Source organism: Semicossyphus pulcher, unplaced genomic scaffold, assembly GCF_022749685.1.
Source record: "Semicossyphus pulcher isolate SPU_LCO1_2020_fin unplaced genomic scaffold, fSemPul1.0.p SCAF_13, whole genome shotgun sequence".
NCBI lineage: Eukaryota > Metazoa > Chordata > Actinopteri > Labriformes > Labridae > Semicossyphus > Semicossyphus pulcher.
In genome coordinates this window covers 22,662,918-22,680,098 of record NW_027211637.1, presented here as the reverse complement: position 1 = coordinate 22,680,098, position 17,181 = coordinate 22,662,918, and the positions used below count along the sequence as shown (strand labels likewise).

General features: G+C 41.7%; 1 protein-coding gene across 2 annotated transcripts; it reads left to right on the top strand.

Moving 5' to 3' along the window:
• Positions 1-2,424: 2,424 nt before the first annotated feature.
• raf1a (Raf-1 proto-oncogene, serine/threonine kinase a) lies at positions 2,425-14,001 on the top strand. 2 transcript variants are annotated; one of them, XM_069659711.1, is made up of 17 exons: positions 2,425-2,861; positions 4,529-4,755; positions 4,895-5,007; positions 5,099-5,201; positions 5,288-5,445; positions 5,784-5,873; positions 8,175-8,328; positions 9,062-9,086; positions 9,556-9,665; positions 9,958-10,075; positions 10,257-10,341; positions 10,473-10,649; positions 10,724-10,770; positions 10,897-11,015; positions 11,148-11,279; positions 12,635-12,769; positions 12,858-14,001. In XM_069659711.1, the coding sequence occupies exons 2-17, from the start codon at positions 4,555-4,557 to the stop codon at positions 12,996-12,998; spliced, it is 1,908 nt and encodes a 635-aa protein (XP_069515812.1). In that variant the 5' UTR covers positions 2,425-2,861; positions 4,529-4,554; the 3' UTR covers positions 12,999-14,001. The 2 variants fall into 2 exon arrangements, with proteins under 2 accessions (XP_069515812.1, XP_069515813.1); XM_069659712.1 differs by lacking the exon at positions 2,425-2,861 and adding an exon at positions 8,785-8,904 and having other exon boundaries at positions 4,540-4,755.
• The last annotated feature ends 3,180 nt before the right edge of the window (positions 14,002-17,181 follow it).

Here is a 17,181-nt window from a genome sequence, read left to right as displayed (position 1 = left end):
TCACGGTATCCAGTAAAAACCTGCACAGTCATTGGCCACATACTCTGCGAGGAGCCAATCAAATACGAGAATTTGTGGACACCGCCTCTATGAATCAGCCAATCCTGAACACAGAATTGTGCCTTCTCCATAAATCGACTGGCCTTATTTTATGTACTTCATTTTAACATAAAAAACTATTAAAATAAGAAATATTAATACGACTAATATACTAATAGCAGTATACTAATACTGCAAGTTGTTCTGCTACGTCATAAATATTGTAATAATACTAAAACACCAGAATATAGTTTCCAGAAAAAGAAAAAGGATTTATGAGAGCCACAAAACTGATTTTCAGACATCAGCCTACATTTTAAAATGTTTAATGTGATCACTAGTAATTAATTTGCTATCTTCAATTTATTACCTTAAAAAAGATTAGGTTCCCGTCTGCAATGTATCTTTTACAAAGAAAATAACGTATAATATTGGTGGTGCATGGACCTTTCTAATCCCTATAATAATCTTTTTCAGCCAACTTTCCTGGTAGCCTACATCTACTGTTTTATTTGATCAAATAATGTATCAGAAAAGGTTTTATTTACAGCATCAGTGCAATAACTTGTGTAGGGATGTCTGAATCTGAGCCTCCATGGATGTTACCACTGTTACTGCTTTAAATACCAAAGTCAGATAAAAATATTTACATACATTTAAAGACTAAAGTATATAAGAATCTTTTACCTTGAGCAATTTTTTTTATGTATAGGATTGAAAACCTTGATGTTGAGACCAGAGATGTTTACTTAAAACAATTTTCTTTCTTTAAAAAAATCTGTTTACTAATGTCCCTAAGTTAAACAAATAAAACAAACCTATCAAAGAATGACATTTCATAAAGATTGTAAGGCCTAAAACAGTCAAACAAGGGGGTGTGTGTGTGTGTATCAGACTGAGGATTTAATGAAGATATTACTGTATCACTCTGATGCAGACCCTCCTTGTTGAGTGAGTCCTCCTGGTTGCATCATATTTAGAATACAAGGGAACTGATAGAGACAACAATCCATGCAAGCATCTTAGCTAACTGGCCTGTAAGTGCTCAGTCAGATCAATAAGTGGGAAAGATGCATTCATCTCAGTCTTAAGGTGGCTCTGGCATATTGTTATTTCCTGTGAATTTTATTCTTCAGCTCATAAACTTTAATACAAAACAGGAGAAAAAAAATCACAACCTGGGGTGCATAATATTTATTGGATAAAGAAAGTATCACAAAAGTAGCATTTGCTGACTGAAATACAATGGTGCTGTTGCATGTGGGGTGGAGTACCTTAAAACGCTCCACAATGACAAAGCCCTGCCCTCATCTATACAGAAACCTGAATTTGGCATTTCTGCTATTTGCTGGACAGTGTATCCGTTAGAAAATGACATTTTCAGTGAAAGTAGACTGAATAGTCAAGTTAGATGGATAGAATAAAAGTTAAAGTGGTTTCAAAAGAGGATTACACCATTAGTTTTTAGCTGAAAGTGTCTGCTGCTTCTTCATGGAAACACTGTATTCTGATCCCATCAAGACATATTGTCCTGGATGTTGATGAAGGTGTTTTATTCTCAGACCGTGTTAACTCCAGCCTGCTGAAAAGGACCTATGAGCCATCTGTGAGGATCAGGGTACCTCAGGGGACCCAGACCGTGATGCTACAGAGATGGTGAACACATGGTGAGTGTGCAGGGTACGGTCTCACAATTGTTCTGTTTCAGAGCCAGTTTGGAACAGAATAAGGTGTGTTCTTTACTCACAGAAGATTTTGTAAAGACTAAAGAATGATGCATTAGGCCTACTGTTAATTTAAATACATCCTCTCTTAACGTCAGGTGGAACTTTTTCCTGATTGGCCATAGAAAAACAAAAACAAAAAACAACCAGAACAACAACAACAACAACAACAACAAAAACAGATATGAAAGTGCTATCGAAAATAACAGGAAGGCTTCAAAATAATTTCCATGGCTTCAACAATGCACTGTCCCTAAATCTCCAGATGATGGTGCACTTGGAATTAGTAGGAATGGACTACTCCTTACTCCAAACCGGTAGTTGACTGATTTTTGTTGCTTTTCAAATAATAATGTAGCGATTTTTTTTTTATAAACGACTGTGCATTCAAAACTAGGCAATAATGTATTTATATGTAATAACCCTAAATATTTCAAGTCAATCTATGCCATTATAAGCACAAAAATTTACTTTAAATAAAGTATAAATATAAAGAAATATGTATATTTCTATAATAAAAAAATCAGAACCCAACATTAAAAAAATCTGTTTATTTCTAACTAAAAGCAACTGTTTCACCAAAGTAGGAGGGCTTAAGTTTGTGCCATAGGAGCACAGTGTTAGTGGTGCTTGCAACTCTTGTTATGACTGCGAGGTCCTGTTTCAATCACTGGCGTCAGACGGACGCACGACACCAACTCAAACCTTTTCACCTTCGCCTCAACAACGTAAATATTGATTGAAACGCGAGGCATTACCGAGCAACTTCTGGGTGTTTTACTTTGAAAGAGCTTCACGGGACTCAAAGACTATCCCTCGTCGTGTCACTTTGAGGTTCCGACGGATTTTTTTCCGCTTTTACTCGCCGACACTGGGAGATAAAACTTTCCCTCTATTATATTGGAGTGGCTCGTAAAATAGATCCGCATATGACCTTCACGTCTTAGGCTACATTGTTGCAACATTTATCGGATACGAAATTTCAGAGTCTTTTCTAACTTTTTCCTGTTTCTTTGAATGCGTTGCAAATATGATGATGTCACCGACGCCACTTTTTCCTGAAGTTATGGCGGAGCACAACTTTTCTAACTTCTCTTGGTAAGCACACACAGGCTACAGGCTCTTAGCATTGCTACTCATTGAATAATGTCTTTAAATGCTCACTACGACTGTTAAACTGCTTCTCCTTACGACACACGACCAAGAAACGCATCGTTTGAACAAGTAACATTTGAATGGTCAGTGAATTTAGCTGTGCAGGGAAGTTTAACGATACAGCTAGTTCGCCTCTGAGGGCCTACGGGCAATTTCACTGCAATAACTGGATCTACGAGGCCTTTTAAAACACACGTAGCTACTAATGGCTTATTTAGTAAGTGAAACAGTGCATGCATTTCAGCAGTAGGGTTATTTTACTATGTTTACTTAGAAGTTTGATTTAATTTGAAGACGTTCAAAAGTCACTTTAGTTAGCCTTTCTACCTTAACTCTTCCAAAACCTGCTGCTGACATTGATCTCACCTACATTTATGACTTCAAGCCTCAGAAAGTGGGTGCAGTCTGTGAAGTTGACTGTGTTCAGTTATGCAGACTGACCTGTTATGTAGAAAAGATCCAAGCACACTGAGTAAAGTCTAATTATTCTGAACTACACTTTCTGTTGATACCCTTTTCTGGATGCATCATAGCCCCTTGTTTTGAACACAATTTCTCCAGCATGGTGAGAAGGGTTGAATACCCACAAACATCTTAAGTTTCTGCACTTCTGTGCCACTGATATACCGCTTATGTGTGCTTTGATTGACCGCTAACCATTAAATGCAGTAAATCATCTCTACAGTGTTAACTGGGCTTTGTATAAGGCAGGGCAGATATAATGAGGAGCTTAGCTAGGTGAAAGTATACACACTCAAAATGAAAACCAAGAATCGGCAAAACTTGTGTTTCTAACTATGCGATTGTGATCTGTAGATAACAGGCCACTGCAAAATTGTAAAGAAGCACAGATGTCTTCATTTATTCCTTGAGCCTTTTCAAGTAGTTTGTCTCTTCTTTTAGGCAAGTATTGTGTTTGATTACTGTATTTTACAAGCTGTTGAGTTTTAGCTGTCTGTCGTCTGACCACACAGAAGAAAGAACACACTGTAAATAACACAAGTGACCTCTGCGGTGGCCTGAGATTCTCCTGGTCTGAGTGGATTAGTTTGTCTACATTGCTCTGCTGCTCGCTCTCAAATCAAAAGGAAAAAAACAATTGCTATTTTTACTTCACGTGTGGTATTCTCATAATTGTAGTACAGAGTTTAAACACATCAGAAACATGTTATCTTCATTTTTACTGTCACACTTCTTAAAGGCTCCCTGCTAACGTACTGACATAACCCCGAAATGGCTCTCATCACCCAAGTGGGTTGGCTTCACTTGGTAGGATCATGTTTAGGGACTACATCAAACAAGCTCTTGATGCATTTACTCAAATCTATGTTTGTTTTGCTTTTTTTTTTTACCCCTGGCTTTTTTAATCGGCGTTGACTGACTTATATTCACGCCTCAGTATCACTCCAAAGATCTATTTGGGTGGTGAATATCAGTTTAAACTATGCTTTACATTTTATTTGTCTTCTACACTCTAACAGTCTGCACACAACTAGTAATATGAAATGATTCAATTCATAAAGTATTTAATTGTGGATGTGAGCTTTCAAGCATTTAGATTACTAATGTTGTCTGTGCCTGTGTGCGTGTTTTGTTTTTCTTCTTTTCAGACCATTACGAGTACTTGGCTTTACTAATGGAGCAACTCCAGGGAGCGTGGAAGACCCTGAGCAACGGCTTCGGAATGAAGGACTCCGCGTTTGAGGGCCCGTGTCTTTCTCCAACCATGGTCCAGGGATTTCCCTGCCAGCGTCGCTCCTCCGATGACAGCAAGATGCCCGACTCCAAGGCTAGCAGCACAATCCGCGTCTACCTCCCAAACCAGCAGCGCACTGTGGTGAGTGGATTTATGCTGCGGGTTAGAGATTGCATACTGACTTCCAGACTTTAAAGAGGCAGTTACCTAAAAGCACACAGAGCTGCTCACATCTCTGCAAGCACGAGAGGCATTAATCCTTTTTGATTTCCTCCTTTAGGTAAATGTGCGACCAGGTATGACTCTGTACAGCTGCCTGATTAAAGCATTAAAGGTGCGAGGTCTGCAGCCTCAGTGCTGCGCTGTCTTCAGGCTGCATCCAGGGCAGAGGAGGTGAGAGATATTGAACAAATCAAAATTACTCTTATTTTGTTTTCTTTAAAATTCCTTGATGTAAAGTACTTTTTCCATTTTTCTGTAACAGTAAGAAATTCCGGATGGATTGGAACACTGACTCCACCTCTCTTATTGGGGAAGAGCTACTGGTGGAGGTCTTAGATCACGTTCCTTTGACAACACATAATTTTGTGAGTACCTTACACATTCTCCTCACTCTCAAGTCACTGTTAAGTGTCACTGCAAAATACAAACAACTTTCTTCTGTCATTTTCAGGTTCGGAAAACATACCTGAAACTAGCGTTCTGTGATATTTGCCAGAAGTTTCTGTTGAATGGTTTCCGGTGCCAAACATGCGGCTACAAGTTCCATGAGCACTGTAGCACCAAAGTGCCCACCATGTGTGTGGACTGGAGCAATATCCGACAACTCCTGTAAGTGTCATGTGACAGACGCGCTTCTCATCTTAAACCCAGCCTCTGTATAAAAGCTTATAGTTACGAATTATAGTGCATCAAAAACTGAGATAAAAGACAGAAGTTCTTCTGCTACGACCGATGATTAGGTGTAAGCTTGTCAGCATAGGTTTGCACTCTCACACTAACAATAGAGGATTATTTGTGTTATTTTGCATGCCGACGGCAGTCATTCAAAGATGTATATCTTTTCCTGACAACCATTGTAGTCTCGCTCTGTCATCTGATTAGGCACTCAAATATTCCCACGCACTGTATACTGCGATCATTCACTCTTTATCACTCTCTATCTTCAGGCTGTGTCCAACACCTGGTGAGAGCTCCGGCCCGTCACTGCCCCCGCTGACGTCCCGGCGAATGAGAGAATCCTTAACTCGGTTTCCGAGGTGAGGCAGTCCGCAACCAATCCTGCTACTGTAGTTATTCAAAATGAAACTCATTCCAGTCCTAGATCCAATGTTACATTTAAAACTACATTTGAAAACAAACCTTACACATACATAAACAAATCAAACTGTATGCACGTAACAGACACATTTTTAAGAGAACATTTATTTATTTTATTGTATTTTATTTAAAAGGGACCATGTACAGTTTAAAACATAAATGTCACCATTTGATGCACCGTACCAGATTATAGCTTTAAGCTAATTCGCATCTGTAGTCCCCTGGCAGGTCAACACAAAAGGAAAAACCGGACAATAACAAACAGTACAGAGTAAAGTATACAACAAAGTTACACGAGAAAGAACACACCACACGAGAAAGAACACACCAAAAATGCAAAGCTACACACAGAGTAGCACATCCTAAATGCATGCTTGTCAAATAGAATCAAGCCATAAAGACTATAAGATGGGAAGCAAGGTCAGTGAGTGCAGAGCTGAGCAGCTTTTAACAGACTTTTTAAGTTAGTTTTGAAGATGCTGACAGAGCTGCAACTCTGCTCTGGCGACCAGTTAGACCAGTAAGGGCCCTTTGGTGTTTTCTTATAAAGAAACTATAAGTCTGTTTATATTGAGTGTTAATCATTGTGTATATTTATTAACTTGAAGAACTTAAATTGATTTCCTCTTATGCATCAAATCTGCATAGCAGATATTTCTTTGTATTTTAAACCCAGCATTGTTTAGAACAGCTAAACCGTCTTTCTCTGCCTCTTCTTTGCTGTTGCATTGATGTATATTTTGCCATGTTACCTCCACCCGAAGATCAGTCGAATAGAGTGAAAACATTTGCAGGAATGTGTATCTTGCCAAGCTAGTGCTTACCTGTGAAGAAGATCAATAAAAGGGGGACCCACTTGTCTACACACACAGCTCCAGATCTATCAAAGAGAAAAACTTTTGTTTAGCAAGACATAGATTCTTTGATGGCAGAGGGCATGAATGCCCATGTTGTGTCCTTTTGAGCTTACTTCGTCTGAAGTTATGCCTGCATCTCCCACTGTAGTGTCTGTCAGTGGGTAATTGAGGGACCAGGTTTATATATGTTAGGGAAGGCAATGACAGAGGTCTCTCTTGGATTGCTAACCCTAGCATAGCCGTGAGAACAAGAAAAACGTATCACAAGTCTTTTTGTTGATGTAGGTGTTGATTCAATAAAGTGTAAATGGGGTTGCAAATGCTTTGCCAGGTTTAGGTAGCCACGACTATTGTCATTTGTTGTGCTTGACTGCAGCAAGGTTGTAGTGCTGTTCTAATTTTTAAAGAACCTTAATTAAATCCTGTTTTTAATGACATCCTGAGCTTTATGGGGGCTTACCAGTCCAAGTGCTGATGTAACGAGAGGCGTGAAAAGAGCCTGTTGTTTCAGGAGCCCTTAAAATGGTTAAAAATCACTCTGAGCTGCCAAATTAGCACTCGCAAAGTATTAAGTTGTTCCATGCAGAGCAATCTCAAACGCTCTTTTGAAACAAAGTTTCGTTTTGCCAGAAGGGGGATTGTCCTCAAGGAGTGAACTCCGTGGGCACAAGTGTTATTTAATATGATCTCTTGATTCTATACGTCATGCAGCCGGAGAGTCACTGTCCCCATTTTAACCAGCAGCCACAGTAACAGGAGATGTACCCGGAGCTTTGATTCAATTAAAAGCTGAGCGTTTTATTTATGGACATGAGGCAATATTATTGTTCCGATGTTTTTTCGTAAATTAAGTTGAGATTCTGTGCTTGTAAAAGTGAACATATCAAGTCAGATTGTTTGTGGATGAACATATTTGGCTGGTAAACTTTGTATTCTTCACTGAGCCGATGCTGATCTTGGCAAACATTAAGGGCAAAATACCTTTTTGCAGCGTCAAGTTAGTCAAGAATGGAATACATGAAAGGTTAACCAATAAGTGTTTCCTCACAGTGCTTTTTTTCAGAGGTACTCCTTGTGTGTTTTTCACCACAAAGCATGATTCTCACATGTGTGGTATTAGTTTGTTGATTGCACAGCATAAACAGAAGACGCTTGAAGGCGAAAAATAAGAGAAAACGACAGAAATATGACCAAGAAGCCGCTGCACCAACCCCCCCCCCCCCCCCCTCACCTACGGCAGTCCAACCAAACAAAAGTCCCAGAATCCAGTGTTTGCTTTCCCGACAGATGTCAGCGCTGTGTGTCACTTTGAAGCAGCGACACAAGACGCAGACAAACAATAGCTGCTCTGTCCTAATATTTGATCCTTGTGCACCTTCACAGCTCGGCCCACCGATATTCCACCCCTCATGCCTTCAACTACACCACGCCGTGCCCACCCACAGGCGGCGGCCTCTCCCAGAGGCAGCGCTCCACCTCCACGCCCAACGTCCACATGGTTAGCACCACCCTGCCTGTAGACAGCAGCATGATCGAGGTAACTACACACCATGTGGGCCCCTTTGGGAACTCCTGTAGGTTGAAGCCACTCCTAAAATATCTCCTGACTGACAGTGATCTTGCCCTCCTACGTACATCTCAGGCATTTCAACTATCTTCTCGCTTTTTTTCCCTACCTCTTATCTACCTTTTGCGTTAAGTAATCCACCTGGACAGGGTTGAACCTGTTCTGTGTAATTCCCCTGATAGCGTCTCATTTTAGCACTTTAAAAATGTGCGACCTTACTTCCTCCTGCTCAGTTCTAGTTTCTGCTTTTCACTGTCCTTGCATAATCAGCTCACTACTTTGCATGCTTAGTTTGTTGCACTTTTTTCTGTCCAGGTACAAACCTGGTCCTCGCTCTTTTTACTGTTCCCTCCTCACTTTCCTTCACTGTGTCCCTTTCCTCCCTGTCCTCACTGGCCTCTTGTATTGCACCCTGCTGGGGAGTAGCTAGACTGCCTCAATACCTTCCCCAGCTCGTGGTGCCATAGATTCTGGCTGAAGAGGAAAGTAGGTATTGTGCACTTCCCCCAGTCTTTTGTTGAGGCCTCATCCGAGAGTCCAGAAAAGGTTAGAAAGCGGAGTGTGTGCAGTCTGAATGGCATGCATTGCAAACAGGCTATCTGCCTACACATCTTAGTATTGAAGTCAAACCATGAGTGACAGAGCAGCATGCATGTTTAATGATTGAGCCAGCTGACAGAGCTTTGTCTTTTTGTCTCTGTAGGATGCGCTGCGTGATCATGACTCGGGTGAGTGCTCGCTCTGTATTTGTTTGCATATTGTTGTGTACTTGAGTGTTTTGTCACACCTCATCCTCTCGCAGCACACACCTCCCCTTTTGATTGTGTATTCACGTAAACAAAGATATGTTAAGAATCAAACTTTACTTACTCTGAATTGTCTTCAACATGTCTTCAACCCGGATCACAGCAGCACTGAGGTCCATATAAAAATCAAGCTTTACAGACGAGCAAGCAAACTCTCTTTCTGATAAAAAGGGAAGCATGAAAGGAGAGTGGGAATCAAAGGTTCTAAATAGTTCAACTTTCACCCCAAAAAATGTCTAGTAGTGCCGGATTGTCCACAAATCATTCTTCTATCCCATTTAATGACATCCTGAAAAGTATAAATATATATAGTCTTCTACGTAGAATTCCAAGTGTGTACTAAATTATTTCACAATTGAAGACTCTTCTCTTTCTCCCTGTATTCCTGAAGCGGGGAGTTCCCCGAGCCAGAGCCCTACTGACTGGTCCCAGCCCAAAGCCCCCGCACCTGCCCAGCGAGGGAGGGCCAGGTCCTTCAACACTCTGGAGAAAAATAGAATAGTAAGTTTTATTTCCTCTTTTGTGTACTCTGGTGGAAGTACAGATTTGTAATAGTTTTCTGTTGGCTCACTTTCTAAATGAGCCTCCAATAGAGTCAGGGGATGCAAGCATTAGGTCTGCACAGTTTGTCTACTGTGCAGAAATGCAAACACTGCATGGACCCGAATTAATCACTGATTTAATGCACCGTTTGTTCAGTGACCACAATATTGCTCATCCAAAATGAGCTTTCAATGTTGTTTAGTTAATTTGTCTGACATGGGCTGCACCTTTTTGATGTGTGTTCACTCAGAGGCCTCGGGACAAGAGGGACTCCAGCTACTACTGGGAGATCGAGGCCAGCGAGGTGTATCTGAACTCCCGCATCGGTTCAGGCTCCTTTGGAACTGTATACAAAGGGAAATGGCATGGTAGGAATGTGTTTCTGACGGGGCAGGGCACTTTCAGGTGCAACTTCTAGCACTTTCACATCACATTCACATTACAGTTACCTGACACAAAAAATGATCAGTGTGCATGCAGCGTCGCTTCTCCTGTGAGCGTTCTGTGGATTTTATGAGCAAAGGGTGACTGAGCAAATTTGTGTTGTAGGTGATGTAGCAGTGAAGATTTTAAAGGTGACTGACCCCACACCGGAGCAGCTACAGGCATTCAGAAATGAAGTGGCAGTCCTGAGGTAGGACAGCTGGGGTTTTCAGCTGTTTACGCTGCAGCTCAAAGCTGAATACTTGTTGAATCATCTTCATTGCAAACTTTATCTTATCTTTGTTTTGGTGATTTCCTCTTCCCCTCTGACTCTGGTCACAGGAAAACACGACACGTCAACATCCTGTTGTTCATGGGCTACATGACAAAGGACAACCTGGCCATTGTGACCCAGTGGTGTGAGGGCAGCAGCCTCTATAAACACATTCACGTCCTGGAGACCAACTTCAAGATCATCCAGCTCATTGACATTGCCAGGCAGACGGCTCAGGGCATGGAGTAAGTCCTGCATAACATTTCTGAACAAACAAGTAAAGAAGAAGTTGAATCTAAATTCTGCTCTCATTTTTTAGCTATCTGCACGCAAAGAACATCATTCATCGTGACATGAAGTCCAACAGTATCCTTTCATCCGGCGGTTTCACTGTGTACTTTGTGCAGAAGATAGAAGCAGTCGATGCAGAATAACACTGGTCAGTTTTTTTCCTCTGTGTGTTTAAGCTGTGATTCCTTGACAGCAGTGTAGACATCTTTTTGCATGAAGGACTAACAGTGAAAATCGGGGACTTCGGTCTCGCTACAGTGAAGGCCAGATGGAGCGGCTCTCATCAGGTGGAGCAGCCATCTGGATCCATTCTATGGATGGTCAGTATCACAGCTCTGATGGCGCTATAGCAGCAGGACGACTATATTAAAACATGGATCAGCCATAAACAGACAATGTAAAGAAAGTAAGAGTAAATGTCATCCCTCTGTTTTTTGTCTGGATGTCCACAGGCTCCTGAGGTTATCCGGATGCAGGATAACAATCCCTACAGTTTCCAGTCTGACGTCTATTCCTATGGAATCGTTCTCTTTGAGCTCATGACGGGAGAGCTCCCATACTCCCACACCGCAAACAGAGATCAGGTAACGTCTCATCATTCACACACGTCTTACTGTATGTCAGGTGCCAACTGTGCATTTGAACAGCAGTGCATATAGGAGACATTAAGGTGCCGTAATGTGAAACACAATTTGAAAAAAAACTTGCATGCAAAACAGACTTAGCTCAACATTCAGGCGTGGGTTCAAAGTGTTAATCTCGAAGATCTCAGTTTCGTTCTCTCTGGCGGCACCTGTGGCGATTAACGGCAATTGCAGGAGCACACTTGCTAGATATCCAGACAGTGTTGCATGTGTGACGTCCACGGTTGGCTCCGGTTGTAACTCTTGATTTTCCTCGCTGACGGTCACTTTCCTTTTTAGACTGTTTGCCTTCATCTGAGCGTTGAATTTGTTTCTTTTTCTTTGGATTTTAACTTATTTTTGAAGTTGTATCGTGGTTGGTTTGTTCAGCCATAGTAGATTACTGTTTACTCGCAACACTTGCAGAGACCGGAAAAGCAGCCGCTTAGCTCCGCCTACCCTCTCTGGCAGACCAACCACTGCTGGCTGATGGAAAGCGCGTCACTAACTGGGCGCTGCTTGTGATTTTTTCTGTGTCTGTAATACTGCAAATGCAAAGGCTTTCATCAGTGGGCCATAGGCTCAATCACCATTGTGTTACCTTGTTCAGCGATAGACTTAACAGACATTTATTTAAATGAAAATCTGCAGTCCTGGTCTTAAACCCTGGTGTCATGGTGCAGGACCCCAGCCAGTGGAAAGACACCGGGTCACTGTCTTCAGGGGGTTGTGGAGCTGGCCTCAGGCCCAGCGTGGAACAGAGGCGGGCACCCTGGAGCCACTGGCCTAATTTTAGACCCCGTAACACAACCTTGTTGGTGCATGAGAAAAGGGGTGCATGACTGCGCATATATGCATGTCTGTGGTTTTTAGTCTTCCCACAGGCCACAAGACCTCTGGATCATGCCTGGGTCCTTATTCAGTTCCCTGTCTGTACTCAGACTTGCTTAGAGATGATGAACAAAGTGTGCTCACAAGTACAGTTTTATCCATTATCGTACCCCAGCCGTCCTTGATACTGAACAACAACTCAGCTGACCCGGCAGCACATAGAGTACTCCTGTTATCATTTTTCTCTGCAGCATCATGCACTCATAGCTTCACCGTGGCTTCAGTGCTTTACACTCGTGTCACCTTCAACTCACTGGCTAAATCTTAAAAGAATCTTTGAAGTGCACTTCTGATTTAGCATTGATCGGTTGTCTCTTACGCTCACACTGATTTGGATCATTCGACTCAAAATATTTCCGATTTCAGAAGATCAATATTTCACTCACTTCCTTGTCTGCTTTCTGCCTGTGACTCCCTCCTTGCAGATAATCTTCATGGTGGGACGAGGCTATTTGTCTCCAGACCTCAGCAAGCTCTACAAGAGCTGCCCCAAAGCCATGAAACGGTTGGTGGCCGACTGCATCAAGAAGTCCAAGGATGAGAGGCCGCTTTTCCCACAGGTGAGCTCCTGTCTCGGTAATTCTTGTCACCAAACTGAATGTAGAGCGTCTTCTTTAGCTAATCCTTGTTTTCTTTTTTCTCTTTAAGATCTTGTCCTCCATCGAGCTTCTCCAGCATGCCCTCCCTAAGATAAACCGCAGTGCCTCAGAACCGTCCCTGCACAGAGCCTCTCACACTGAGGATATCAATGCCTGCACTCTGACCTCCACCAGACTGCCTGTTTTCTAGAGGCTCAGACAGCACTGCCCCTCCTCTTCCTCCTATTTCAATTATCCAAAAAAAACGCAGGACTTCTCTACCTACAGATGCCAATATAGACCAGAAAATGTACATGCAATCATACATAAACCCATGCTAATCAATAATATATGTAAGGAAACGAGGAGAGAGAAGGAAGTTCATCAGAGATTTATAATGGAAGAGCGTGAGCGATGATGGATTGCAGGCCGGCAGGAGATACCTCGAGGTGGTTTCTTGCTTATCGCTGCACTTATTAAGAAGTTTGCAAAGGCTCCATGGTGCCAATGCATTTGGTAATGTCATATGCATTTGGTTTTGTAAATACATGCACGCACACCTACCTAAGACGACGATAAATGGACACTGAAGGAAGCTCAAGAGGAAGACAGACGTGCCTCTCTTGACCGGGGTCCTGCGATGTGAAGCACATCCTTCTTTCTGGCCCTCCTGGTTTCTGATGAAGAGGAACTTCAAAGCTTAAACGCCTTAAGAGGAAACAAAGCCTGGACTAAGATCCCGCACAATTCACCTCCTCTGTTCATCACAAACAAAGCCGTTGGATGTAGTCCATTTAGTTGCACAGTAGTAGTTTATTTTTGCATTGTCTTAAATGATAATGGAGTTAGATATGGGAAATTTTTCTTTTTGTTATTGTTGTTCTTTTAAGTGTCTTTATTCTTTGGGTCAGCGAGCATGAGCGATGGTGGAAAAACTGAATTTGCACAGTTTAGCAAAGGCGTTGCTCCAGCAGGTTACACACATTGGCTTCATCGCTCCGAGTAAACCGATCCGTAGATTCCCACACATTCTTATCTGTCCTCACTATGGGTAGGTCACCATGAGCTGGACATGTTGCGGTTGTCTTAAATATTTAAAATGATTTGGAAACTAATTTGTATTTGTTTATCGTGTCTCTTTCAGGGGGTTAAACGTTTTATTGTGAACTTGGTGAGAAAGTTGTCTATTCAATATTTTAATAAAATTTAAGTTAAATTCCTTTGCCAAAGAACGTCTTTCTTTTTACACAGTCGACATGTTTTATTCTACATTGATGCAGTAGATACATTCTGCTTCATCTGAGCGCAGGAATAGAAGCAGGTGAGGCGGGCAGTTCACGTCGGATTAAACCGCTTCTCTTCTTGTTCACAAACACGGTGAAATCCCACACATGTGCAAGACTTTGTGGCAGAGTGTAATGTTTGCCGTAGCAGTGGCAACGTGGTGTAACCTCACAGGGGATCCAGTCCAGACACGCCACCAGGGGATTCCAGCATTGGCTGATGCCACTGTGCGCTACAGAGCCACCGGTAATGTCAGTGGAACAACAGCCATTCAGCAAGGGAGGGACATGCGGTGGAAAGAGAGGACAGTTATATTTTGTTTTAGTGTAAACATCCAGTGTGTAGTTCCTGCTGGGCAGGGCAGCTTAACTTGTTCAGACTTTGGTGCCAATTTATAGTAAATCTATGAATATTTTCTGTGATCTAAATGTTGGGAATAAGTGGATGTTTAATGCTAAAGACAGCTGCTTCCCTCTCTGGTATGCCTTGTCAGTTCTCCATCTTTTTAAAGGCACTTCTTTAAAAGGCCTCATCAAAGGGGAAAAAAGGCCTGATTTCAACCATCGGCTGATGTAACCACGGCTGGATGTCTATTTTTACAGCAGTTTTGCTTTATGTGTTTACGTGTTCTATTTCTGCTTTCTGACGAGTCACACAGGCTGGCCAAAGTGAAACCAACAGAGCCCAGACGCCCTACACCCCCAGATTATAACAGCTCCATCTAGTGGGTGTTCCTCCACCATGTGTGTCAGCCTTCCTCACATAACCCCTTAATAATCATCACAGGTGAGAGAACCAATTCAACGATTCATACCCACTTAGCTTACTAAAAGCAAATTAATATTATCAAGAAAATGTACTTAACTTATGAAAAGAGAAATGATCTGCAGACGAATAGCCTCAGTGGATGATGTATAACCAAAAATAAAATATGTCTGTGAAAGTTCTTAGTCATCTAGGTCATGATCATTCTAACCTTTATCCAAAAGGCAACTGGGCTTGGTTGAAGTTCTAAAAGACGTTTCACCTCTCATGCGAAAGGCTGCTTCACTTCTAAACTGACTGGTGGACAGAGCTAGAAAGATAAGCATAAATAAAGCAGCATTTTACTGTTATAGCTGTTAGAGTTGGAGTTTAACTATTTTACACAGTTCAACAGCTTAGTCAAGTGTTTCCAAACCTCATGGGCAGGCCCCTGCAAAGGTCAAAGGTTAAGTCAGAAAGGTTATGGGATGATTGATCAGGTAGAAAAGGAGAAGCATAGAAAGTTATGCAACACAAAACTGCAAACACTCGACAACAGAAACATAACAAGGGCCAACAAGCCAATAAGGGTGGACATCACTGGTTTAACCTTAAAAAATGCTTTTTATTTCTAAGCTTGTCATTTGTTTAATTGCAAAATCTTACAAATAATAATTTACTATAGATGTCAAATACATGTAGTGGAATGAAAGTAGAACATCTCCCTGAAGAGGACAAGTATAACTTAGCAGCAAATGGAAAAACTCAAGTGAAGCACACGTACATCGAAAATGCACTAAAGTAGAATACTTGAGTAGAAGTAGTTTCCCTCACTTATTACTATGAATCTTGACAACTTTGACACCTAAAAGTAATTTCATTATCAAAGTTAACATATGACAAAGAGCTCTCTAATGTCTCTCTCACCACACTGGACTCGACAACAAGAATCCCCTGATAGCACACACTCAAAGGAAACAGTGAATTACTTTTTCCTTTAAAGCTCCTGTGAGGAGTTTTTCGCTGGTAATGAAACAGAACGAAATAAATTAATTAATTTAAATGCCTGAAACTGCTGGTGGGGGGGTAGGTGTCAGACGAAGCGATTAACTGCACGCTGCCTTTGTTTACATTTTCCAGGGCCGAAATATAAAGTGAGTGATACATATCACTGTTTCAGGAAGCATTCCTTGTTAGAGATTTTTTGTTAAAAACCAACACTTAAGCATGTACAGGACAAAATCAGCAAAGAGATAAATGGTACGGCTTTGTCCACAGGGGGCGCCAAAATCAACACAAACTGAAAGTTCCTCACAGCAGCTTTAACATTAAACTAATGTGACTTACAAACACAACCTCCAGACGTTGTGCACCAATAATATCAGTGTAATACTCTGCCGAGACAGCTGCTCGCCCTCTTTCTGTTATGGCCTCCAACTCTTATCTGGCAATAAAAATCAATCTGACATTCATACGAGTGGTATTTTGTCATGAGCCTACAATATAAGGTGCTTAACATGCTTTACCTGCACGTGTGCATTAAACAAATCCTGCAAAGTATCTGAATAATGGTTGTTTTTGTTGTGTGACAAATAATGAGATATTCATGCAGCTAGTTATGTAATCAGAATAACAGACACTGTATGACTGCCTTTTTTTGTCTCTACTCCACCACTAGATGGCAACAAGAAACTCTGTATAGCATGTCTTCAATGTTGTAAAGCAGCTATGTTAGTGGTGTTTTTATTTCATGCTGTGTCATGTAATGCATTATTGTGTCAAAAATCCTTCTCATGACAATGGATGATCCCCATGTTTATCACTCTGCACCTTACACTCTCCTTAATGATAAGATGGATGCTTTTGCACTGTGTTCCTCAGCAGATGGTCAGTGCAGCGTGCCCCCACACAGGCCACGAGTTGTCCGTGTTGTGCAGCAGCTTGGCAGACAGCTGGGAGGAGTCTAGACGGAAGCTCTTCAGCTGGAGCTTCAGGGCCCCCGGTGTCACTCCTCCTTCGTTTTTCAGTGGCTTTCACTCTCACCAGGCCAGGTCAGTCTGCTTGTTATAAAGGAAAAAACATCAGAACCATCTGGAAGCCGAACAAATGCATAATGCTGAGCATATTTTATCAGAGGGGGATGTTTGCTGATATTTGTTTGAGCAAGCATCATGAATCAGCTGTAGGACTGTTCTAAAGATTTTGAAATGTGTTTGATATGTGCTATATAAATAAAGCTGCCTGGCTTTGCTTTCCCTAAGACAAATAACAGATGTGATCCTCTCGAATGCAGTCATCTTGCTCCAGCACATCAGACATCTCAGCAATCTATGTTTGTATCAGGGCATAGAGGGGCAGCCGTGTCA